Source organism: Choloepus didactylus, chromosome 20 (assembly GCF_015220235.1).
Source record: "Choloepus didactylus isolate mChoDid1 chromosome 20, mChoDid1.pri, whole genome shotgun sequence".
Classification (NCBI taxonomy): Eukaryota; Metazoa; Chordata; class Mammalia; order Pilosa; family Megalonychidae; genus Choloepus; species Choloepus didactylus.
In genome coordinates, this window is record NC_051326.1 from 12,308,070 (window position 1) to 12,334,653 (window position 26,584).

General features: G+C 38.2%; 1 protein-coding gene across 3 annotated transcripts in view; it reads right to left on the reverse strand.

Annotated features, from left to right (window-relative positions):
* ITSN2 (intersectin 2) overlaps positions 1-26,584 on the reverse strand; it is a 202,150-nt gene that overhangs the window by 20,306 nt on the left and 155,260 nt on the right. For 2 of the 3 annotated variants that reach the window (XM_037813289.1, XM_037813290.1), the window contains one exon: positions 335-456. In XM_037813289.1, coding sequence (XP_037669217.1) covers positions 335-456 — 122 coding nt within the window. Of the gene's footprint in view, positions 1-334; positions 457-20,531; positions 23,742-26,584 lie in introns of those variants that run through there. The other variant, XM_037813291.1, reaches the window with a different exon arrangement.

The following is a 26,584-nucleotide window of genomic DNA, read 5'->3' on the forward strand; positions in this document are numbered from 1 at the left end:
AATTTTGAGGTAAAGTTTGCTTTAGTGCCTGCACACCCAACCTGACCCTTGTCCTTCCTTGACGGGGCTTCTAACACACTTGCATGCCCCCCAATTCTCTCTCTCTCTTCCCTTTGAATGACTATTCTAGGGTAAAGAGCTGATCTCCTAGTCGAGACTGAATCTTCCCCACATTATGCAATGGCAGAGATGACATTTTGAGAGTGTGACAGCTTCTCCCACTACTTGTGAATTCACACTGCAAAGGTGGTATCTCGCTTTGCCTCTGAGTGGCAGCAGCCCCTGAACCAAGAACGCCGCCCCCCAGCTCCTGCGGGGGACAGCCTGCCCCCACCTCCACGACGAGCTGGAGATCGTCCATGTACCGCTCCTCCGTCTGAATCAGCTCATGGATGTAGCCCTGCCTTTTCCTCTCAGTTGGCTGCATCGTGTCCAGGCTTTGGAGATCAGCACACCCTATGAAAAAACAGGGTATAGATGAGAACGTTATTTTAGTCTCCTCTAGGAAACAGATATTCATCAGCAGACGGGTTGGGTTTGTGAATGCTGCCTTGAAAGAATTCATCAGCTTTTGAAAGAGCTTTGCTAACTTCTGGGGAGCAGCAGGCCTGGGTGGCAAGGGGGCCTTACTGACTACAGTCAGTGCTTTGAAGCAGCAGACTGACAAGGTTTGTGACATTTCAATGTGGTTCCAATTTTTCTTCCCTGGGGAGCAATGACAGAATTAAGGATTTTTAGAAAATTAGAGGAATGAGAGGCCCAGACCCAGCCTCAGCTAAGCTTGGGAAGAATCTATGCTTTTCCCCCCCATCTCAAGACATTTTCAAAGCTATTAAAATGATTAAATGAACTAAATGCTCAACACCAGTGTTTTCGAAACTGTAAGACATGAGAATAAAATCAATTTAGTTTTTTTTTGTAATACTGGTCAGGCCCAGCGTTAAAACAAAGAAAGAAACAAACAGAATTAAATAGAAAATATAAGGTGCACAGCATTGTTTTGTGAAGTTTTTTAGTTATGCATGTACTTGGGGATGTAAAATGTATTTCTGACTGTGAGCTACTGGAAGAAGACTGTTTGAGAAACACTTCTCTAGATTTCTCAAAAGAAAGTTCTATGATTAAGAGACCTAAAATTTCCTAGCACCCAGAGATTCCCAATAAGATCACTGCCTTAAACCACTTGAACAAAGAATTCCTGGTTTTTGATACACTGCAGGTGTCCAGCCACGGGTGTCTCTGAGGGAAGCCACAGGCAGCCTGGCCTCGGGGTGATAAGTACCGCATGCGCTTTGGATTGATTTACCCTACATCACAGCTGAACTAGATGTCAAGCTGTGAGGTGACATAACTCCAAAATCATTCAGCAAGGTACTGAGGGCTTGTCTCATGCAGTGATGTGGAGAAATACCCCAGGGAGACCTTTGTCGGACAAAAAGAAAAGGCAGGTGGGTACCCGGCCAGCTATGACATGAGTAGCGTGTGTTGGAAGGTGGAGAGAGAAAGATGAATGGATACAGGTGGTCACTTTTGGCTGGGATAATCAGGGAAGAGCCATCTGGCGGTGGGAACACATGATCAAGGCCCAAGAGGTAGGAGGCACAGGTCGGATGGCTGGAGTGGAGGGCTTTTCAAGGGGTTTCTCTCTGTTTTCCTGTGAATGTGTATCTATTTTGCATTTAGTTGTGCCTACAGATGGTCCTAATGAAGACTGCTTTTCAGTTTTCTGCAATGTTGCCAACAGCTTTAAAAAAATTACTTCCACAGAATGTACTGGTGAAAAAGAAATTGAATAAGGTGGGTTATATTTTGTGCTACCAAGAAGAAATCAGAGTGCCACTGTTATGTTCAAAATTATCCAGCTTTTTTGGGGGGAACTGCAGAGAACGACTGAGAGTTTTACATCATTAAGGCCAATGCAGATGCCTGTTTGACTAGGTTCTCACGTAGCAAGGAGAGAAGGGTAACCAGACGCCTGGTGAGATGGTGCTGGTCATCATATAGTCCAGTGTCCCTGAGACTAGCCAGAGTTACCAGGTGATGCTGATGAAAGCAATCAGAAGAGCTCTAAGGATATCAGTCCTCTGCCACTAGTGTTCTCCCAAGGGGAATGCTTGTGTTCTGCTTTCAAGATTTTGGCCACATCCACATTCCATCTCTACTCTTATTTACTTAATGTTTTTCTCTAAATTGACTCATGTTTGAAGTTAAATATCTATGAAATCATGGGTTTGATGTGCTGGTTATACTTCTTCTAATAGTCATGAAAATAAATATATAACCATTAAAATAAAATAAAGAAACAGTCCACCTGGGCACTATTGTGTGTACCATCGCCTTGGGTACTGTGGGGATAAGGGTATCACACTTTAGGAAAGAATGATTCAATCAAAACGCACAGGCACTGGCCTCTCAATCTGTTCCATGTTGGAATAAAAGGAAAAGTCTCAGAGATTTTATGATTTCGAAGGTGGGAGCACACATGGCATTTGCTTTATCAGGATGAATTTGGGGACCATCCTTTTCATCCCTGGCTGAGCCCTTGGCACTTTATTACAAAGACTCTTGGACGAGAATTCTGTCTTCAAGTTTCCATCACACCCTTACCCTCACTTTCTGATGTTCTCTGATTTCAGGGAGAAAAATAAAGGGTCCTCTCCTCCAGGACTCTACCCTTCCCTTCCCATTTGTATATTCAGTCTTGTTCCTTCTTGGTCTATAAACATGGTTCCCTCCCTTCTAGACATTATTTAACACAAACAAGCAAGTAAGCACCCTTCCTTCAACCCACTTCTTCCTCAAACAGCCAAATGTCACTAGAGGAGCCAACTCATGGCCAATTCCCCCCTGCTCTCATCACTTCTCCAACTTAGGGTGTGCTGGTGTCTGTCCCCACCATTCCCTGACACTGCTCTCCTGAAAATCATGATGACTTTGGCATTGCCAAGCTCAATGACCCCTGCTAAGCTTGCATCTTCTCCCACCTGCCCACAGCACTTGACACCTCTGATGGGCTGCTGCTTTGGAGTCTCTCCTCTCCCTGGTGTTTCTTTCTGTATTTCTGCCTCTACCTGCTGCCAGGCGCTCTGCTCCTGAGTCCAGCAAATAATGGAAATGTGTTAGTGTCATTTCTGTCCTGTAAGTTCAAATAAATTTTGAAAATGCTATTGACTGTGTTTGTATCTTGTAGGGTCATGATGTATATTAGCATATTAGGCTCTGAGAAATCCTGCACTAAAGAAACATGTTTAATTTGATTAACCCTGTATTTTCAACACTTATTTGATCATAGAACTCTTTTTTGGGAGGTGGCTAGGTAGGGGTGTGGTAAAACCTTTGATGAACTGAGGAACTAGGGTTTTGTGATAGAATACTCTGCTATCCTCTATACCTGCACTTTCAATTAATTCAATAGCCACTAGCTACATGTGACTACTGATCACTTGAAATGTGGCTAGTCTAAATTGAGAAGTGCTGGAAGTATAAAACACACACTGGATTTTGAAGACAATAAAAAAAGAAAAATGTGAAATAGCTCATAAATAATTTTTATATTGATTACATATTGAAATGATAATATTTTGGAGATTCTGGGTTAAGTAAACATATTAAGATGAATTTCATGTGTTTCTTATTTTTGTAACATGGCTACTAGAAAACTTAAAATCACAGATGGGGTTTACATTTGTGGCTCACATTATATTTCTCTTGAATAGCTGAAGTCAGCCACTTCATTCTGATTATGTTCCTTCCCTACACAAATGTTTAGTTGCTTCCTATTACTTGCAGAATAAAGTCCTAACTTGGCAGCATGTGGTTCCAGCCTCACCTTTGGCCACTCTACCACCTGCTAGCCACTCTGGCCTGGCTCTGTGCTCATGTGTGGAACACACTTTCCCTGGCTCGGCTGTCTCTGCTCCCCCTGTTTTCCCTGCCTGTGGCCCTCCTTCCCACCTACGGCCTCAGATTCATCCTTCAAGGTGCAGCTCAAGTGACACTACTTTGGGGAAACTTTTCCAAACTTTCTGCCCCACATCTCCCCCGACTTGCCTCTGCCATGTGTTTCCATGTGCTGGTTTGGATATCTATTATAATACCTAATGTAATCTAACTTGTAGTGTGGTTAATCTGTATATAGTTAGTATGTTGGTGTCTCCCACTGAAGGCTGGGGACTGTGTTGAACTGTCAAGTGTGTTGACAACTGTGTTGTCAACTGTGTCAACTGTTGTCAAATGTGTTGACTGTTCTGTAATATCAATCTTAGCAGAGTGTTCTGATCACTGGAGATCAGGAAATATGTTTTAAATGATAGAATATTTTGCTGGTCCTGAGCCTGTTTGCCCCCAGATCCATTTCTTGCCTTTCCCCTGCAAGAAGGCCAACCTCGCTTGCTGCTTTTCCAAAGTTCGTATTTTAGTTGGCTCCTGCCTGGGTTTGGCCAATGGGAGGAGGCTCTGGCAGGAGCCTGAAGACTAAGAAAGGAGAAGTCAGTGTATTCCAACACCTTTCTTCTCAGCCCAGGACTGTCTCTAGCAATGGCTGCATCTGCCAAGTACATAAGCAAGCCCCTGTATTAAAGACCCTCTGTTCTATGTGCAAATGGTATCTGTTTTCTGGTTATAATTCGATTAATACCAACCTAATAATTATGAAAACAGCACTGCACAGAGCCAAAACATGCCACTGACTTATATGGCTTCTTGCAGATTTTCTACTTTTTGTTGACCATTTCCAGCGATGTGATGAACCAAACTGTCATAGTAACGATGATGATGATGATTATGATAATCATAAACCTGTATTGCCATAAATACCTAAAAAGTGATAGATAATATGTGATAAAAATGTAGATATTCATTTGAGCTTTAATGATAGAAAGGGAATCCCAGGGGCAAAAAATGAAGAAAACCAGAGTGGCAGATACTGTGGCTGTCTTCAGCCATGGTGACCTGGGGGCCTGAATTTTAATGCTTCCATAGGGATTGGAGATGGGTCTTGAGACCATAAAGCAGAGAACTGGAGCCAAGACTCTGCACAAAGGCCCCAAAGGCTATGCCCTCAGAGCAGGGTGGACTAGGAAAAAAATCCTCCAATGCAAGAATAAGATGATAAGAAAGCTTTTTGTCTCCGCTGGGTAAAGAATGAAAGTACTGTGCTTGCCCCTCCAATGGGAAATCTGGAGTCTGAGGATTCCAGAATTGATGAATTAACATGAAGATTCATCCCCGAGTGATGATATCCTGAGGATGCTTGCCAGAGAAAATGTACAACTGGTCTAGGGGTCATTCTCACAACCTAGGTTGCACAGGATTTCCACAGAAAAACCAAGTTTCACTAAAGATGAGCTCAAAGTAAAGAATTATAAAGAATAAGGAACCAATCCATCAATAATAATAAAAAAAGAGGATTAGAACCCCAAGAACATAAGATTATAGAACAAAATCCAAAAAGGGATGTAAAATAAGTTTAAAAGAATTCAAGACATACATAAAGGGTTTGAAACCATAAGTAGAGAGTAAGAGTCTATGAAAAAAGAATAGGCAGATTTGAAAAAGCACCAAATAGAAATGACAAATTTCATCATGGAAATAATAAGTTAATAGATCAAACAGAAGATTTAAATACATTCGAGGAAAGAATTAGTAAACCTGAAAACAGATCTGAAGAAATTACTTAGAATGCAGCCCAGAAAGGCAAAGAGATGGAAAACATAAAATGGAGGTCAAGAGACATGAAGGACAAAATGGCAAAATCCAACATACATCCAATGGGAATCTAGGAGGGGAGAACAGAAAGAATGGGGAGAGATAATACTGAGATTATAATGGTTGAGAATTTTCTAAGAATTGATGAAAGATATAATTCCTCAGATTCAGGAGTAATAATGATTCCTGATTAAGAAAAAATTAAAATAAAAACAAATCCATACCCACCCATCCCTTAGAAAGGAGGACACCAAGGGAAAAAAAAAATCATTAAAACAGTAAGAAAAAAAAAAAAGCAAAATATCTACACAGGAACAATTAGACTGGCTGCACATAAATCAACACAACAATAGAGAACAGAAGACAGTGGAATAATATCTTTATGATGTTGGGGAAAAAATAACTATCAAACTGGAATTTTAAATTACATTATTATTCATGTATGAGATAGTCTGAGAACATTTATCACTAATAAACCTGACTGAAGAAACTGCTAAAAAATGTATTTCAGAAAGAAGGAAATTGAATAAAAAGGGAAAAATGAGATGTAAGAAGAAGTTCTGAGCAAAAATACCAATAATTATGTGAAATATCAAAACAATTATTGACTATATAACAATTATAATAATGACTAAACTGACTATAAATTCAAGGTGACGTTAAAACACTAAAAGCAATAATGTGAAAGACAGGAGTTGGATCGTTAGGGATGAAGTTTTTCACTTGCAATGAAAACAGAAAGCAGATATACTGATCAAATTTAGAGTCTGTTAAGGAAGCACTATGTTAAAAATGGAAAGATAACTACTCAAAGAATAGACATAAAATACCTAACTTCCAAGCCAGTAGAGGGAAATAAAGTAAACAAACAATTCAATAGAAGTTCCTGAGTAGGCAGAAGAAAAAGAAGAAAATGCATGATAAATAGAAAACACACAAAATAGAAAAAAAAAAAAAATCAATAGTCCAGTAAAGGTAAATGGCTTAAATCTGTAAGTTAAGACTCTAGATTAGATTAAGAAATTCAGCTACATGCTTTTTACAAAGATACATCTCATACATAAGCTCACAGAAATATTGGATGAAATGGGCTGGAAAAGCTACACAAATGCACTTTTTTTAAAAAACAGGTGGGAGAGCTTTATTAGTAACAGATGAAATAGGTTTTAAAGGATCTGTATAAGATGATAACATGAACAATTCATTAGGAATATATAATAATGCTGATCTTATTTGCAAATAACAAGAGAGACTCAAAGAGTAAAATTAAAAACTGACAATTAACAAAAGAAAAATAAAAATCCACATAGTAGTGGATTTTAATATTTCTCTCAATGAAAATTAGTAAGAATATGAAGGATTTGAGCATTATCAACAAGCTTAGCATAGATGTCGGAGAATATACATTCTTTTGAAACACACATAGAACATTTTCAAAACCTGACCACTTACTAGTCCATAGAAAAAATTTCAACCAATATCAAAGAATCTGTATTACTGTGGGAAAAAACTCTACTGAATATGGCTGGAAATTCATAAATTTAACATTATTTTCCAATGTTTTAGTTTAAACAAGAGGGGCTTCCTAAAACCCCAGGTAGCTTCCTCCATTAGCAAAAAGTACCACACTTTACTTTCCCTATCACTAGCATTTGTGACAGTTGACCACTCTGTCCTCTTTAAAATACTTCTTCTTTTGACTTCCAGGGCACCGCCTCATGTCCTCCCACTTCACTGACCAGTCCTTTTCAGTCTCCTTTTCTGGTTCCTCCTCAACTTCCCAGACTCTTAATGTTGGATTGTCCAAGGTTTGGTTATTGGAACTCTTCTCTCTGCATTCACAGCCTTAGTGATCTTGCCAAGGCTCATGGTTTCCAATATCATTTATGCATTGGTGCACTCCCAAATTTATCCTCCAGCCTGAAACATCTCTAAACTCTTTCATGTCTATTCTACTGCCTACTCAGTGGCTCCACCTGGATGTTAAAAAGACATGTATAGGTTAAACAAAACTCCTTATTATCTTCCTCCTGCATTATCTGCCACCTCAGTTAATGGCAATTCCATCTTTCTGGTTGCTCAGGCCAAGATCCTTGGAGACATCCTCGACACCTTTTTTCTTCTTTTTTGTATCTTCAACAGCAATCCATGTGTTAGCTCTATCTTCAAAATATATCCATAATCTGACCATGACATACAGTCTTCAAAAATATTTATGGAACGTGACATGAAGATTAACTCTGAGCTGCAAGAGGCAGCACATCAACCTTAAATATAAGTGGTCAGAGAAAATGATGAAAAATTCCTGGCAAATAGATTCTTTCTGGTGGCTAGGAGGAATGGGAAAGTAAGAAAAATGTGTCAGGTCAAAAGTTCCCAGAGGAATAATTAGTGGTGACTGGGCCACAAGACCCCCAAATTGTGGGAGTACATGGAGACTGGGAGACAAGCCATAAATAATTGTTATGAAAACTCTGGGTCTCAAGATGGTTGGGAACCAGCGGTCTAAATTACAATAGAAGCAAGAACAAAAAGCAAACGAGAGACACTTAAGAAAGGTGAGGAAAGAAATCTGGGGAGATTCCAAAAGGTGGCAGACAAGAGACAACTTGTGATGATTAAATACAAAGAGGCCTTGTTCGATTTTGTCATAAAGTCCCAGAAAAGTCCCTGCCCTTTCTGAGGACAGTATCACCATTGAACGATATTCTCTGTGTGTCCAAATTAAGCAACAAGAGTATTATGTAATGGTTCTCAGCCTCACTGTCTTTAAACTTAGTGAAAAGATGAGATTTTAACAGTAAATCCAGAAGACAAAACTGTACTTTCTGAAGGCTCCCTTTGATGCTAAAATTTTATCAGGGCCTTAAAAAACTACTGAAACCCATGAATCTCGAAGACAGTTGTATAAAAATGTAGCTTATGAGGGGTGACAATGGGATTGGGAAAGCCATAAGGACCAAACTCCACTTTGTCTAGTTTATGGATGGATGTGTAGAAAAGTAGGGGAAGGAAACAAACAGACAAAGGTACCCAGTGTTCTTTTTACTTCAATTGCTCTTTTTCACTCTAATTATTATTCTTGTTATTTTTGTGTGTGTGCTAATGAAGGTGTCAGGGATTGATTTAGGTGATGAATGTACAACTATGTAATGGTACTGTAAACAATCGAAAGTTTGATTTGTTTTGTATGACTGCGTGGTATGTGAATATATCTCAATAAAATGATGATTAAAAAAAATTAAAAAAAAAATAGATTGGGGTGATGAATGTACAGCTATATGATCATACTGAGAACAGTTGACTGTACACCATGGATGATTGTATGGTATGTGAATACATCTCAATAAAATTGAATTTAAAAAAAAAAAAAAAAAAACTACTGATACCTTATTTTGTAAAAGAATAGCCTTTCATTCATTTGTCAAATATTTATTAACAACTATGTGCCAGGCAACACGCTTCTACCAAAAAGCCCCAGAAATTTGTGATTTCATTTTCTGAAACAATTTGAGAACAATTTTGTCATCCTGTGTCTTATTTTAAAATTATTTATTTATCAAATAAAAAAAATTTCCAAACAAAATAAAGCAAAGCAATTGGAAAAACAAATATCCTGAAATAACTTCATTCCTTCCAATATACTCCTACCATTCCAAAAGAAAATTAACAAGCCATAGTCACACTTGAACATTCCCATATCATGAAGATCACCCTCAATATCTTGTCTGTTCTTAATAGTACACCATCCTTTAACTCTTTTAAAATCTAAATGATGTGAATGGCCCCTTATGTACCCTCTACTCTGTTGCACATGCAACAAGACCTTGTATCTAATAGCAATTTCAAATGGCCTGTTGCAAGTACTGCAGCATATTGTAGTAGTGTGCCAATTCCTACAGAGCTGGCCTGGGGCAAAAGGGTTTTCATATTCACATCTATTTTTTTTTTTCTGTATTATTGAATAGCCTGGTCTTTCCCGATGGTATAAGCATATAGTCCATATTTTCAACTTGTTTCTGACTACATAATTGGAGACTTTGTCACAAACGGCTGAGTTCAGGACATAACAGTTAGATAGCACTGCCTGCCTCTGAGTTCATGGAGGCTAAAAGATGATCACTGGTGGCACAAGGGTCAGAAAGGCAGTTCCCCCAGTATCCTGAGATATAACTTGACCCAGCCTGGATTCATTTATTTTTTTTCAATGTTTTGAAAGAGTTTGAGTAAGATTGGTGTCAGTTCTTTCTGGAAAGTTTGGTAGAATTCCCCTGTGAAGCCATCTGGCCCTGGGCATTTATTTGTGGGAAGATTTTTGATGACTGATTGGATCTCTTTGCTTGTGATGGGTTGGTTGAGGTCTTCTATTTCTTCTCTGGTCAGTCTAGGTTGTTCATATGTTTCCAGGAAATTGTCCATTTCTTCTACATTATCCAGTTTGTTGCCATACAGTTGTTCATAATATCCTCTTATAATTTTTTTAATTTCTTCAGGATCTGCAGTTATGTCACCTTTTTCATTCATTATTTTGTTTATATGGGTCTTCTCTCTTTTTGATTTTGTCAGTCTAGCTAGGGGCTTGTCAATCTTGTTGATCTTCTCAAAGAACCAACTTTTGGTGATATTTATCCTTTCTATTGTTTTTTTGTTCTCTATGTCATTTATTTCTGCTTTAATCCTTGTTATTTCTTTTCTTGTACTTGGTTTAGGATTGGTTTGCTGTTCATTTTCTAGCTTCTTCAGTTGATCCATTAGTTCTTTGATTTTGGCTCTTTCTTCCTTTTTAATATATGCGTTTAGTGCTATAAATTTTCCCCTTAGCACTGCTTTTGCTGCATCCCATAGGTTTTGGTATGTTGTGTTCTCATTTTCATTCGTCTCTATATATTTAGCAATTTCTCTTGCTATTTCTTCTTTAACCCACTGATTGTTTAGGAGTGTGTTGTTTAACCTCCAGGTATTTGTGAATTTTCTAAGTCTCTGATGGTTATTGACTTCTAATTGTATTCCATTGTGGTCAGAGAATGTGCTTTGAATAATTTCAATCTTTTTAAATTTATTGAGGCTTGTTTTATGTCCCAGCATATGATCTATTCTGGAGAAAGTTCCGTGAGCACTAGAAAAGTATGTGTATCCTGTTGATTTGGGATGTAATGTCCTGTAGATGTCTGTTAAATCTAATTCATTTATCAGATTGTTTAGGTTTTCAATTTCCTTATTGGTCTTCTGTCTGGTTGATCTATCTATAGGAGAGAGTGATGTGTTGAAGTCTCCCACAATTATTGTGGAAACATCTATTGCTTCCTTTAGTTTTGCCAATGTTTCTCTCATGTATTTTGTGGCACCTTGATTGGGTGCATAGACATTTACGATTGTTATTTCTTCTTGCTGAATTGCCCCTTTTATTAGTATGTAGTGGCCTTCTTTGTCTCTCAAAACATCCCTGCATTTGAAGTCTATTTTATCTGAGATTAATATTGCTACACCTGCTTTCTTTTGGCTGTAGCTTGCATGAAATATTTTTTTCCATCCTTTCACTTTCAGTTTCTTTGTGTCCCTGTGTCTAAGATGAGTCTCTTGTATGCAACATATTGATGGTTCATTTTTTTTGATCCATTCTGCGAATCTATATCTTTTAATTGGGGAGTTTAATCCATTTACATTCAACGTTAAAACCGTGAAGGCATTTCTTGAATCGGCCATCTTATCCTTTGGATTATGTTTGCCATATTTTTCCCTCTCTCTATTAATATCCTTTATTGTACCCATACCGAATCTCTTTAGTACTGAACCTTTCTCCAAGTCTCTCTGTCCTGTCTTTGTTTCTCTGTCTGTAGGGCTCCCTTTAGTATCTCCAGTAGGGCAGGTCTCTTGTTAGCAAATTCTCTCAGCATTTCTTTGTCTGTGAAAAATTTAAGCTCTCCCTCAAATTTGAAGGAGAGCTTTGCTGGATAAAGTATTCTTGGCTGGAAATTCCCCTCACTCAGAATTTTAAATATATCGTGCCACTGCCTTCTCGCCTCCATGGTGGCTGCTGAGTAGTCACTACTTAGTCTTATGCTGTTTCCTTTGTATGTGGTGAATTGCTTTTCTCTTGCTGCTTTCAGAACTTGCTCCTTCTCTTCTATGTTTGACAGTGTGATCAGTATATGTCTCGGAGTGGGTTTTTTTGGATTTATTCTATTTGGAGTTCGCTGAGCATTTATGATTTGTGTATTTATGTTGTTTAGAAGATTTGGGAAGTTTTCCCCAACAATTTCTTTGAATACTCTTCCTAGACCTTTACCCTTTTCTTCCCCTTCTGGGACACCAATGAGTCTTATATTCGGACGTTTCATATTATCTATCATATCCCTGAGGTCCATTTCGAGTTTTTCAATTTTTTTCCCCATTCTTTCTTTTATGTTTTCATTTTCCATTCTGTCATCTTCCAGGTCACTGATTCGTTGTTCAACTTCCTCTAGTCTTGTACTATGAGTGTCCAGAATCTTTTTAATTTGGTCAACAGTTTCTTTAATTTCCATAAGATCATCCATTTTTTTATTTAGTCTTGCAATGTCTTCTTTATGCTCTTCTAGGGTCTTCTTGATTTCCTTCATATCCCGTACTAGGGTCTCATTGTTCATCTTTAGTTCTTTGAGTAGCTGCTCTAGGTGTGTCTCTTCTGGTCTTTTGATTTGGGTGCTTGGGCTTGGGTTATCCATATCGTCTGGTTTTTTCATATGCTTTATAATTTTCTGTTGTTTTTGGCCTCGTGGCATTTGCTGACCTTGATAGGGTTCTTTTAGGGTTTGTAGACCAGTTGAAGTCCTTATCTCTAATTTATCAGATCTACAGCTTCGTGGAGTACACTTTCTCTAACTAACCAGCAGGTGGCGTCCACGAGCCACCTGTTCTCCACAAGCCAGATCTCCCCTGCTTAGCCTTTTTGGTGAGTGGGGGAGTGAGTCTTGTGGGGCCCAATTGGTGTCCCAAGCTTGCGTGTGTAGTTGGTGTTGCCTGCCCTGTATGTGGGGCGTGTTTCTGGGCAGTCGGGGAGGGGGGGTGGCCCTAACAATCAAATCTCCCTGATGATCCTAGAGTTTTAAAGCTACTGCAATAGTCTAATCCTTCAGTTCAGTCCTGCCACAGTTTGTCTCTGCCACTGACCCACAAGTCTTTGGTATTGGCGTATGGCTCCTGAGACTTGCAAGTGGGCCCCTCTTCCAGGCTGTGCACCCCGGGTCCTCTGTTGAGGGATGACTGTGCTATGTCGCAGGTGAGTGCCGTCCCCCCAGGGCAGTTCTGGGCTGCTGGGCTGTGTTGGGAGGCTCCCAGTCTGCTCAAATGATGGCTGAATGGGGCTCTGTTAATTCACACTGCTCCCCCTTCCCAGCTCTGGGACATTCAGCTGAGGTTGCAGGGAAGGCTAATGTCCACGCCCAGTTTTGTGGTGTGTGCCTGTTATTTGAAGCACTTCCGTCACACTGGGTTGTCTGGGGCAGCTCTGGGCTATGGGGCTGGCGATGGGCAGGAGTGTTTCCTGTCCACCAGGATGGTGGCTGTGAGCGGACACCCCCCTTTTCTTGGGAAGTTGTGTTGTTTAGTGAATTTTCTCAGCCACTGGATTATTGCCTTTTGTCTCAGAGCTCTCTTAGTTCTGCTCTTGACTTGACGTGCCCAAATTTCAATTCTTTGAAGCTTTCTGTATTGAGCTTCTTAGAGTAATTGTTTTAGAAAAAGCAAAAAGGATTTAAAAAAAAAAAAAAAAAAAAACGGCCCTCCTCAGAGATATAATGGGTTATTGAAATGCTAATAGACAAAGCAACCAGGGCCATTAAGGAAAAGTGCCCAGGGCAGAGAGATCAGCCTTGCTTCGGGATTTGCATATGCGCCTCAAGGCCTGATCTCCGCCCTTCCCCTTTCTGTGTTCACCAGAACTCCAAAAATCCTCTGCTTTTATTTTGGAGTTTTTCGTGTTGTTTTTTTTCTATGCCTGTCTCCTCTCTGCTGGGCTGGCTGCTCTCAGAGTCTCTGGTGTCTGGCCTCAGTCTATCTATGGTTGGAGTTTGAATCAGTAGAATGAGTTTCCGGTAAGAGCAGCCACTGCAATTCTCCCTTCTCCTTCCTGGAGCTGACAGCCCCTCCTCCCCCGGGACTGAGCCTGGCAGGGAGGGGCGCGGGTCCCCTGGCCGCAAAAACTTACAGATTTCGCTGATCTCAGCAGTTCCACGTTTTCATGAGTGTTGTATGAAGTATGCCCAAAGACAGATTGCTCTGTGGTGTCCAGTCCACGCAGTTCCTGGCTTTTTACCTACTTTCCTGGAGGAGTAACTAAAACATACAGCTCACCAGTCTGCCATCTTGCCCCGCCTCCCTGGATTCATTTAAAGCAGTTAATTCTCTTTAGCTTCTTTTCACCTATATCTTGGAATTAAGTGATAACTGTTCTACTTTTGTGGTTTGGAATAATGGCAGTTCTCAATTAATGGAAAGCAACCCTGGGGGAAGGTTAAGAGCACAAGCTTTGGAGTCAAATCTGGACCTGAGTTCCAACTCCACCACTTATTAACATACCCCCCTGCCCCACAAGCAAAAGGCTTAGTTCATCCCTTGGCACACAGAAAATGCTTACTAAATGTTAGCTGTTATTTCTAGTATTTATTATGTGTCAGACACTGAGGTGTGCTTCAAAAATCCCTTTAGTCTCCTCTGCAATGTAGCTTTTACTATCCTCATTGGGTGGACAAGGCTAAGGCTTGGGGTGAGGTAAGGGTAAGGGTGTGGGGGTGGTAGAGCCAGGATTCAAAGTAACCCCCCACTACACCTCCCACTACACTCATTTTACCACTCTTTGAAAGACTGTGATTTGGTCTTCTGACAACAGCATTAAAATATCTCTCTTTGGTACATTTTTCATAATTTGCTATTCTTGTTTTAAAAAAAAGTTTAAAATGGGATTATGAAGACAACCCAATTTTTAAAATGGGCAAAGGATCTGAATAGACATTTCTCCAAAGAAAGCATAAAAGATGGCCAAAAAAAAAACACAACACATGAAAAGGTACTTAACATCATTAGTCTTCAGGGAAATGCAAATCAAAACCACAATGAGAGGCTAACTTCGCACCCACTTAGGATGATGATAATCAAAATGTCAGATAATAACAAGGGTTGGCAAAGATGTGGAGAAATCAGAACCCTCATACATTGCTGGAGGGAATGTAAAATGGTGGAACTGCTTGGAAAACAGTCTGACAGTTCCTTAAGAAGTTGAACACAGAATTACCATTTGACCCAGCAATTCTACTCCTATGTATATAACCAAGAGGAATGAAAACATGTTCACGTAAAAACTCGTGCATGAATATTTATAGCAGTATTTTTCATGATAGCCAAAAGGGGAAACAACTCAATGTCCATCCACTGATGAATGGATAATACAATGCAGTATATATATGTGTGTGTGTGTGTATATATATATTTATATATATGTATATATGCAATGGAATATTATGCAGCCACAAAAGGAATTGAGTATTGATACATGCTATAAGATTGAACCTTGAAAACATTATGCTGAGTCAAAGAAGCCAGTCATAAAATACCACATATCCTATACTCCAATTTATAGCATCTACACACAGTAGTGTAGAGAGGTTAAGAGCATGGACTCTGGAGTCAGACCACTTGGGTTTGAACCCAACTCTACCACTCACTAGCTGTGCCACCTTGGACAAGTTATTTAACCTTTCTGTTTTAATGTCTTTATCTGTAAAAAGAAAATAAAAATGAGTTAAAATACATTCAAGGACCTTAGGAAAGTACCCTGTACTAAAAAGAATAAACTTTAGTTATTACTATTATTACCGTTAAAAAAGTGTTAACCATTACTTTGGAGTAGCTTTCCCTTTTCAAGTTTTGGCATCAGTCTGTTCTCTTACCTTTTAAAAATGTTTTTCCACAGTCAGAGCCAAGCACTCAGGCTTCTCCCGTTTCCTTTCTTAGAAAAGTCTCGTTACTTCTCTGTTGCCAAATTCCTCCCCAGAATTTTGCCCTTGTCTCCCATGTGTCTGCCATGAAATGCTGAAGGCTCCAATATGAGTCAAGGCTGAACATCTTTAGCAACAAGCACTCATTAGAGGATTTAGGCCACATTCATCATGTGCATAAATAATCAGACGCTGTCCTCTTATATGGCCCAAGTACTTTGCACAGAAGACAACAAAGCAACTAAGCAGGCTTAATTTGAAGGAACTGATGAAAGGTGACAAGCGAGACAAAGCAGAAAGCAACAAGATCTGAGAAGCAGCCCAAAGTAAAACAGGGATTCAGAGGAAGTGGTCAGCCCTGCTTTGAGGCCTGGAAAATGGCTCTTCCCCAGAACAGGGCCCTCTCTGCTGCTCCATAAACCTCTTGGAATTCCTGGCTATGGAAAACACTGAGGAATCCCTTACCCCAAACAAGGCCCACACCATGCATGAACTTTATTTGCATGAGCTGAGGCATAAACCCTCCCCTAACCAGGGTTTTCACAAATGTGTGCCAGCTCTTAGCCAGGACAGGAACCTCATGTCAACTCCTGCCATGTCCCTTGGATCATACCAGATACTTTTCTGGGCCTAAGCACATAATGGCACCACAATATTTTGTAACCCAGTTAGAATATTTGAGACCAATCATGTCCAGCTTTGCTTCTCATCCTTACAATCCACAATCAAAAGGCAGCACCTGCTATGACTCTATTCTTATCCCCTTGGTTCTTCCTTCTATTAACCCCTTTTCCAAGCTCTTTCCTTTGTAAATAAACTCCCCTACATCCTCAACCTCTTCACAGATCATGACCTCTTAACTCCTGTGCAGCTGAAACCAGGCTCCCCACTGCTTTCCTCGGGGAGGCTATTCAGCCCCCTTCCCTGCCAATCCGCCAAGAACCAAGAGGCTAGAGGGAAGGAGTCAGCATCTTTGTGGTTTCCCATTGACACTTTCAGGCCATTACTCTTCTACATTCCTAGAAAGACCATCTTTTTTTTTTAAAATTCCTAGGCAGTTGTTGTCCATTCATACCACCCACCAACCCTTCAATGCACCCATCTTCTCTCCTTCTAGCAGTGTTCCCCTAGTCTGCCTTCAGTGAAAACTTGGGACCTAGTCATGGCGGTCCGCTTCCCTTTTAACTCCTGATTAATTGAAAATACCCAAAATCATTTTTGGATACCAATCCAATAACCCAGTTTTGCAATTCCTAGGATTTCTTGAATTTCAGAGACCTTGACTTCTACTCAACATCTCTCAGGGCCATATCATGGAATCTTATTACCTAACTCTCCACCTTTGACATCTTAAACTCCATTTTACCTCTTATTTTTTTGACCATATGCTCTCTTAAGGCCTCCTTCATGTATTCCACATGTTCGTCAAACTAAGATGCTTCCAGTTCCTACATCACTCATTTTTCTCCTGTTTTTCAGCCTCTTCCCTACTCAACCCATACTCCATAGTTAATAACATGACCTAATTTCATCAGCACCCATGGTTCCCTTGTTCCACACTTTTGCAGTACCCACTCTCTAAAACCCTAACCTTGAATCAGTACTATGATTCATTATTTGAAACTCCTACACCTAAGTGTCTGAGCACTGTTAAAGATAAAAATCACCAATCTGTGCAGATTCTTTCCTTCATATTAAATATATGATCATCAACTCTGGCTCGACCTTTACTATATTGATCTGCTCTTCCTTCTCAGTTGCTATTCCAAAGTAAATTAAAAACCTTCTGGAAAGGATTCATGATTCATGGGAGGAGGTCAAAATATCAACATTAACGGGAGTTTGGAAGAAGTTGATTCCAACCCTCATGGATGACTTTAAGGGGTTCAAAACTGGAGTGGAAGAAGTTGCTATATATGTGGGTGGAAACAGCAAGAGAATTAGAATTAGAAGTGGAGCCTGAAGAAGTGATTGAATTGCTGCAATCTCATGATAAAACTTGGATAAGGATTTGCTTCTTATGGATGAGCAAAGAAAGTAGTTTATCGAGATGGAATCTATTCCTTTTGAAGATGCCATGAACACTGTTGGTATGACAAGAAAGGACTTGGGATATTGTATCAATTTAGTTGACAAAGCAGGGTTTGAGAGCATTGACTCCAATTTTGAAAGAGTTCTACCACAGGTAAAATGCTATCAAACAGCATCTCATGCTACAGAGAAATTTTTTATGAAAGGAAGAGTCAATCGATGTGGCAAACTTCATTGTCGTCTTATTTTATTATTTTATTGCCATAGTCACCCCAACCTTCAGCAACCACCACCCCGATCAGTAAGCAGCCATCAAATCAAGGCAAGATCCTCCACCAGCAAAAAGACTATGACTTGCTGAAGGCTCAGAAGATGGCTAGCATTTTTTAGCTTTAATAAAGTATTTTTAAATTAAAGTATGTACATTGTTTTTTTAGACATAAAGCAATTGCACACTTAATAGACTACAATATAGTGTAAACATAACTTTTATATACACTGGGAAACCAAGAAATTCTTGTGACTTGCTTTATTGTTACCTTCGCTTTTTTTGCACTGGTCTGGAACTGAAACCACAATATCTCTAAGGTATACCTGTACCAATACACATCTCACTCCATCAGTCCACGTACATTCTGGTGCTGTGTATCTTGATTATATAATATGACTTCCTAAAGAACAATCCTACCTGAAAGTCCCATAGATACGCTGTAGTCAAAACCAAACTCATCTTCTTCCCCCAATTGTGACACTTTACTGCAAGTGGTGGCACCATTATCCTATCCTGTCACCCAAGCTATACACTTGGGAGTCAAACTTACGTCTTCCGCTTGTCAGCACATTGCTTCAATCCCCAACTCCTGCCAATTATCCCTCAGAAACAATTCTTAACTCTCTTTCATCACCCTTTTTCTCCACCTTGGCTGCACAGCAGAATCATCAGGGAGTTTGGGAAACTCCCCATGGCTAGGCTGTACTTCAGACTGTTTTAATTAGGACCCAGGATATTTTACATTTTTACAGGTGATTCCATTGTGCAGCCAAGATAATCTCTGATCTAGCCATTGGCCTGTTTCTCAAGTCTCATCTTTCACTGTTCCTGACTTTTCACATGCACTCTAGCAATACTGCATTGCTTATAATCACATCTGCCCCCCACCCATGCAGTATCTTGTCTTATCATAGTCTTCACCACTTCCTACTTATCTTCCTACTTATGTTACGGAGGAGTTAGTCACTTCCTCCAGGAAGTCTCTAATTCACCGATCTATGGTTGAAATTAGGAATTCCTCCTCTGTACTTCTAAGTGCCCAATGAACTTCTACCACTGCACTTAGCATGCTCTTTTAATTGTCTACTTATGGGCCTGATCCCCTCACTGAGTCATGTCCTATTTAAGGCCAGGACCACTTGATCCTCACTCATTTTCATACCCCCAGCACCTCGCACCGTGCTTGGCATTATGCAAATACTCAAGACATGTTACTTGAGTGGCTTTCCATAGAGGAAAGCCTTTTTCGATAGTTGTAATGTTACGCTAGGCCTTGACCCATGGGCTGGATTGTGATCCGTATTTTTCTTTTCACCCAAGGAGTTATAAAACCACCAACTTAATTACTTAAGTGTAACATTTTGCTAAATTCTGGTGTCCCCAAGCATTCGCTGCAGTTTCTTTTATTTGGACTTATTTTGCACTAAAAAAGTTTTGGTCTACACTCGCAATGAGTGTTAATTTGTAAGTTCCTTCCAATCTTTTTAGAAGAAGGTTTGAGGAAAATTGTAAATAACATAGTAGTCCATTGTTATCCTAGATGTATTTTCCTCTTCCCCCCACCTCTTCTACCTTTTTTCTTTTTTAAATGCAGTTTTATTGAGATATATTCACATATCATACAAACCATCTTAAGTATACAATCATTGGTTCACCCTATCATCACATAATTGTGCATAAAACTCCATGATCAATTTTAGAATATTTTCATTATTCCAGAAAACAAATAAAAATAAAAAAGAAAACTCAAATCCTCCCATACTCCTTTTCCCCCATTATTGACCCATAGCGTTGGTGTGGTACATTTGTTACTATTGATGAAAGAGTACTAAAATATTACTGTTAACCATAGTCCATAGTTTGCAACAGGTACATTTTTTCCTATATGCCCCTCTATTATTACCTCCTTGTAATAGTGTCATACATTTGTTCTAGTTTCATGAAAGAACTTTTTTATATTTGTAGGGTTAATCATGGACATTGCCCACCACAAGATGCAGTGTGTTATACATCCCCAGGTTTTAGCCTCCGACTTTCCTTCTGGTGATGTACATGACTCTAAGCTTCCCCTTTCCACCACATTCACACACCATTCAGCACTGTTAATTATTCTCACAATAAAGTGCTACCATCACCTCTGTCCATTTCCAAACATTTAAGTTCAACCTAGTTAAACATTCTGCACACAATAAGCAACTACTCCTTATTCTTTAGACTTATTCTATATCCTGGTAACCTATATTCTATATTTTATTTCTGTGAGTTTACATATTATAATTAGCTCATATCCTTTTATTTTGAGAGCAACAATTCATTACAACTAAAATTTCTCTTGCTTTTGAGATACATACGATTATCTCAGAACAAACTATCTCTATCTTGACCACTTGAAATTTTCTTTTGCTCCTGTGATATAAAACAATTTGCTGGCCTGTACCCAGAGACTATGATTAAGGAAAAAGAGACAGTCCAAAGACATCCAACCACAACTACATAAAAGCAATTAAAAGTTTTAAAGGATGCTTCAAAAGAAATACACAACACAAATAATATAGTTTTGTGTCCTTTTAATAAACACACTTGCATAGTTAATATTACAATTTTGTAAAAATAAAACAAATTATCTCATGCCAAGCGTGCCCAGCAGTTGCACAAACTCAATACCTTTAATACTATAGTTTTCAAGACACACAAAATAAAAATTTAAGGCGAAAAACAGCATTTTGCAACAATTTAATAATTTATTACATCACAGCAGCATCTAATAATGCCACTTTAGACAAGAATCTCTCAGCATTTCCATTATAGATTCTATTCACAAGAATTTATAACTTTGTAAAATTCATTCTAAGAAAACTTGGCAATTAAAGCTTTGGACTGGAATTGGCATCTCTTTCTCTACTTCTCCCAGTTTCTTTATTTTAACCTATCAGTATTATATTGTATTTAAAAATTTTTAAATAGCACTTAATTTTTTAAATAGTTGTTTTATTTAAAATGAATTTTTAAGATAAAGTTTTAGAGAAACTAGACAATGGATAGGGTTGGTTTAAAACTTCAAATTTTCTAAAAATCAGCTTTGGTTTCACAACTAGTTTTTTCATTGCTGGAAAAACCCATCAGGTTTAATCGCATGCTTTAAAAATGATTATACACATATTGCAATTTTTAAATCAACAAGAATTTTGATTCTTTACCTCCTACAGGGTTCAGATTTAATCAATTTTGCTCCCATTTAAAATTCTAAGTTCCTGATATAGTCCTTCGTTCTAATGTTTTCTAAGCAAACTTAAAGCTGCCATTCATGCTGAATGAGGAAGAGAACAAACACGTGGCTGGATATGAGGTATTGCAAAGGATTGCATGCATTTTTACGAAAGACTTGTTATTATGTGTCATACAATTTCCTCTTTTTAGCTCTCAAATATATGACAAAATACCTACACCAAGAGTGGTATTTCAGTAAATACAGTAAATTTATTTTCCATACCAACATTCAGCTTAAATATGCTGGTATGTGTTTTAATCCATAGGTACCTGATGAACACATTATTTTCAAATTGATTATAGATGTTAAGCTCTAAAAATTGTCATCCTTAACAATTTACATTTATCGGTGTAAAAGGGAAGCATTTCAACTATAAAAATACCTTTGAAATAATCTGTCAGTGTATTAGATAAATCCAAATTCAAAATTACAAAGAAAAAAATGTTATGCAATATTATGTGGCTAATTAACAGTGGTTCGCTGTCTAATCACTGGGTTTAAAATGGATTTAAAGTATCTGTACTTAATCTGAACTCAATTGAAAGGGGCAAAAGCAGAAAGTTCAGAAAATACAAGGCAAGAATAGGAAATCTACAGAAATTAGAAGATTCATTTGAATTTACAAGGACATAATTTTAGCACTGTCTCCTCTAATGACTGCAGGCAAATCTGTTGTTTCACCTGTAAATGATATTATTGCTTTCCTACTGATGTCATATTTTATTAAAGTATCATGATGATGTCAAATGCTAAAAATTGAGATGGTCTAATAATTAGAAATTCCCACCCCAGGAAGCACACATATGTATCACCATACATCCCAATAATGTGAAGCGTTTTGGAATACAGACATTTGAACTTCATGATGTTTTAACTAAACTGTTGATTCTTTCTCAAGAGTTATAAAGTTAAGATTTAGGCAAAGTATGACTGAAATAATTTATTCATAACATTTAGGCACATTAACATAAATATTGCACAAAATATGCCTCTAACTTAAAATCGGAGGTATCAAAAAATTTCTTCTGAAAGAACTATGTGAGGAAATAAGACTCTGTGATTGTATGTACACTGTTCCTGATAATAATACTTTGACATTCATAAACAGTAGATTGCACTGCAGTTTGTAAACATTTCAATTGCATAAACTTCTCATTGATTCTTCAAATATAGTTTAATACTGTCTCTTAAAACTCCTTTTTGCTTCAGTTAAGTACACTCTCATTTACTAGTTTAAAATGATGTTTATTATCTTTAAAGTGTTTTCCATTCAAGGAAAAGAAGTAAAATCCTATGCCAAAACAGTCAATGTAATTGAAGAACAGATAATAGCCAGAGAACTCAGGGTGGTAAAATCAATCTTCTAGCCTCAAAGAAGCTTCGTGGACATAGAGGAATGCCAGCTCTCACACATCTTTCCTTTGCTCTAATTCATTCTCGACTACAGCTGGTGTTCCTGCTTCAGGGGCATTTAAACTCACAAGGATTCCTTGTGAGCTGTGAAAAGGAATGCCAACCATTATCCTTTTGTGACCTGGGACATGTAGTCACCTGACTAAATTAGTGTAATATGAACTCTGACTTTAAAATGTATTATAGATGTAAATACTCTGTCTAAGGAAGGGAAGGTTTCACATCTCATGGTCAACCATGGGAGCCTTTCATTCCTCAAAAAAAAAAATTCATTTTAGATCACCAATAAAGAACGCGGCATCTTCACTAGCCGAGAGCACTTAAAGATCCTAAGGGAACTACCATAGTAGAGTACTCTTTCTTGGACAGTCAAATGAATTAAACATTTCCCTTGCTGACAAATACCCACCAGAGTAGGACACTTTCCTTTTCTGTGAGATAAGAAAAGTTCCCACCACCACAAACACAGAAAATAGAGACAAGGTTATTTCCAGCTCTTGGCCTTTAAACAAATCTACTCATAGTGGCATATTAGAAAGTAATAGAGTAAACAATGCATATTTGGGGGCAAATCACATATTGAGCCAACTAAGAGCTCACTGTGATTAGGATTAGATCAAAGATAACAGCAAAACTTAAGCAAATTTTATCTGAATTCTGTAATGAGTATGCAGTTTGCAATAACATTAGAAAAGCATGGCAGCCCATTCCAAACTAGAACAGTCTGTGCAAATAGTGGGTCTTTGTGTGTTTGAATTCCCACCATGTACAGGCAAACTCAATATGCATGCTAATGACCTACAATTACCAAATAAAAAAAGAAGAAAAATGCTAAAGGATGCCAAAGTGATCATCAGGGAAAGCCACACAAAGACCCACTATCCTTTAACTTGTTACAAATAAATTTAAACAATAAATTAGAAACACAAAGAAATAATCACAAGTGGTTCTAACATTCGAACGAAGTAAATGAATTGTGTAGGAGATATTTGATCAGGGCTGCCTGCCCTGCCTCCACGCTACAGTCAAACTTGGATAGTGGGTCTCTGGGGTGCTTTCACACTGGAAGACACAGTGAGTCCTAAAAAAAGAAAAATGAGGAATAAAATGAACAAACTGTAGATTTAGTGGGTGAGTAAAAATTTAACTAGCAATAACATGCAGTAAGGAATTATTAAAGGATAGAAAGCAACATCAACCAAACCAATTTGACCTATTAAAATTGTTAACCTTTAAAAAAGTGTCCTAATTACATAATAAAGTGAAAATAATACTGAAAAGGGCCAAAGAAACAAATACAAAGACTAAAACTGCTGTTTTACTTCTAAAAATCTAGGCAGGTACAACAAAGACCTCCAGTCAATGCCCAACCTGAAGGAGTAAGCATTTTCTGAACCATATCTTATTAAGTTTCAGGTTCATGTAAACTTAATGTGAGTGAATTTCACAGCTACCAGTAAAATTAACTCTATTCTTCACCTTCTTCATTTTCTTTGAAGTAAAAATACGCCCCTTCAATTTCTGATTAATAATGATTTCACGTAAAAAAAAAAAATCAGTACTCCTCACTCTTCTAGGTGATTTAAAAAGCTGTTTTATATAAACGACAAACTTTCTCAGAGAAATCTACTTGGGAATTGTCCTTAGAATTATGGAATTGCAAGATCTTTTATTCCAAGGTAGATGACAAACCTTTGGTCATTCATTTAGCCAGAACAATAAAGTATTCAGTTTTTTGATATGGTCAAACTGATTTTTAAAAACTTATCAGCAAAAAGCAAGATAACAGGTAAGTTATTGGTAATAATTTTATAACAAAGAGAACTTAACTACTCCTATTTTGAAAAAAACAACAAAAAAACACAAACAAACCCTTGAACATTCTATTTCCCGAGCCCTCAATATGTAAAACAATCACACAAATAATTGGTACCTTATCCCCGCTACACCCTCCACCCCACCTCCCCAACACCTGCGTTTCTGGCAAACTGTTACTACTTATTCTTCATGGCCCAGTTCAAACACCCTCAGTGACGTCTTCCCCAGTATGTCTTCATCCCCCAGAGAGATTCAGGTACTCCTTTCTCAATGTATATTTGTATACATACCTAACTATGGCAACCCGTGTATTTATTCGAGTGGCTGTCCCTGACTTAACTCTAAAGCTACTTTAGAGTGGGGACTGTCTTTTCACGTCTGTATTCCTAATACCTAGCACTAAGTACATGGTAGATAATCAAAGAATAATTACCAAATGAATGAACTGAATAGTGGGAAGAATGTGAACTTAAAGTCCCAAAAACCATGAGAGGTAAAATCTGAAGCACATGGGGAACTCTATTCCTTTAAAATCACTGTGTTAGTCAGTAATGACCGCAAGACAATTCTCTCGGTTCTACTTCTTTCTATGTTTCAAAATTGCTATTTCTTCAGTTCTATTTCAGGGAGGGCTTAAAACTGGCTGTCCTTCTAGAGCTATGCTGTCCAATACAATGGTCACCAGCCCCAAGTGGCTACTGAAATTTAATTAAAATTAAATACAATTTAAAATTCAGTTTCTCAGTCACATTAACCAAACTTCAAGTGTTCAAAAGCCACATGTGGCTAGTGGTCACTGTACTGGATAGTGTAGGCAGAGACTATTTCCCTCATTGCTGAAGGTTCTACTAGATAACCTTGTTTAGTGAGCTTGGTATATACCTCATCTATGAGGCAGACTGAGGGATCTACACACTTAAATGGCAGATAATGCATTCTCTGGCCAAAAGTAATTTCCATAGCAAATATATCCCAAGATAACTTTCATGTTAATCTATTTTCTGCATCATTTGTGTTTCAAACACTTATTAGCAACTTACTATGTTGCTTCTTTTAAGAATAAAAAGATGTCCCACAATTAACTTTCTGCATAGTCTACTTCGCTAGGACGTTGTTGCTGTCTGAAGAAGATTTCTCTAGAACAGTAATTTTTAAATAATCCCCAGAGGGGTACCTGAAAGGACTGTTTAGCGCAGGTCAGGGGAAAGGAAAGGAAGGCCAGGGGGCATGGTCCAGGCTGCCCTTTCCTTTAGAACAGCTTTTGTTGTTCTTTATATCCCTGATTACTAAGATTTAATTGGAAAAAATGGTCTGCCACCAGAAAATAAGATAAAAGCATCAACAAAATATTTTAAAACTATCACTTTAGATCACAGGAGCTACAAAAACCAAATGTATCAACACAGTGGAATGGCTAGGGATCACCAGCCAAGCATCAAGACCCAAGAGGTCTGAAAGGAACCCTTCCCCTCTCCATTCTAGAAAAGGTGTCTCAGGTGTTTATAAGCAATCAGATAAATTGGTTAAGAATAGTAAACTGCCAGACCATCAGCAGAGCTTAAAAATGGTCATTCACTGGGCAACCCAAGTTGTTATAATTTTTCTTACCACTTCTCCTAAAACCCTGAGACCTTTATGGGAATGTTCAAATCATGAAAAACTGGATTCCTCCTCCCTCAACATTGGAACACTGGTTTATCTGAAGGAAAATATTTTCCCCATAATCAAAACTATCTTTACATACCCTAAAGGAAAAATAATGCTCTATATTTCAAAATTATAGCACAAAATCAATGCATAACATTTGCAATAAATCATAAACTTATCTCACAGCTTTGACTGGGTTACTATTTGTATGTTCTCCAGCAACTAAATTAAAACTAAAGACTAAATCTTTTAATTTCACAAGAATGATAAAAATACAAATCATGACACAATTTATAAACAAAACAAAAAATCTAAAGCATGGGGGAAAGTGATATCCATTTTATAAAGGTAAAAAGCAATTTCAAGTACTGTTTATTCCTAATTTATTAATGCTGCATTTTCTGTCAAATACAAGAAGGGCTGGGTTAACAACCAAGAGATAATTTTATATAGTACCAA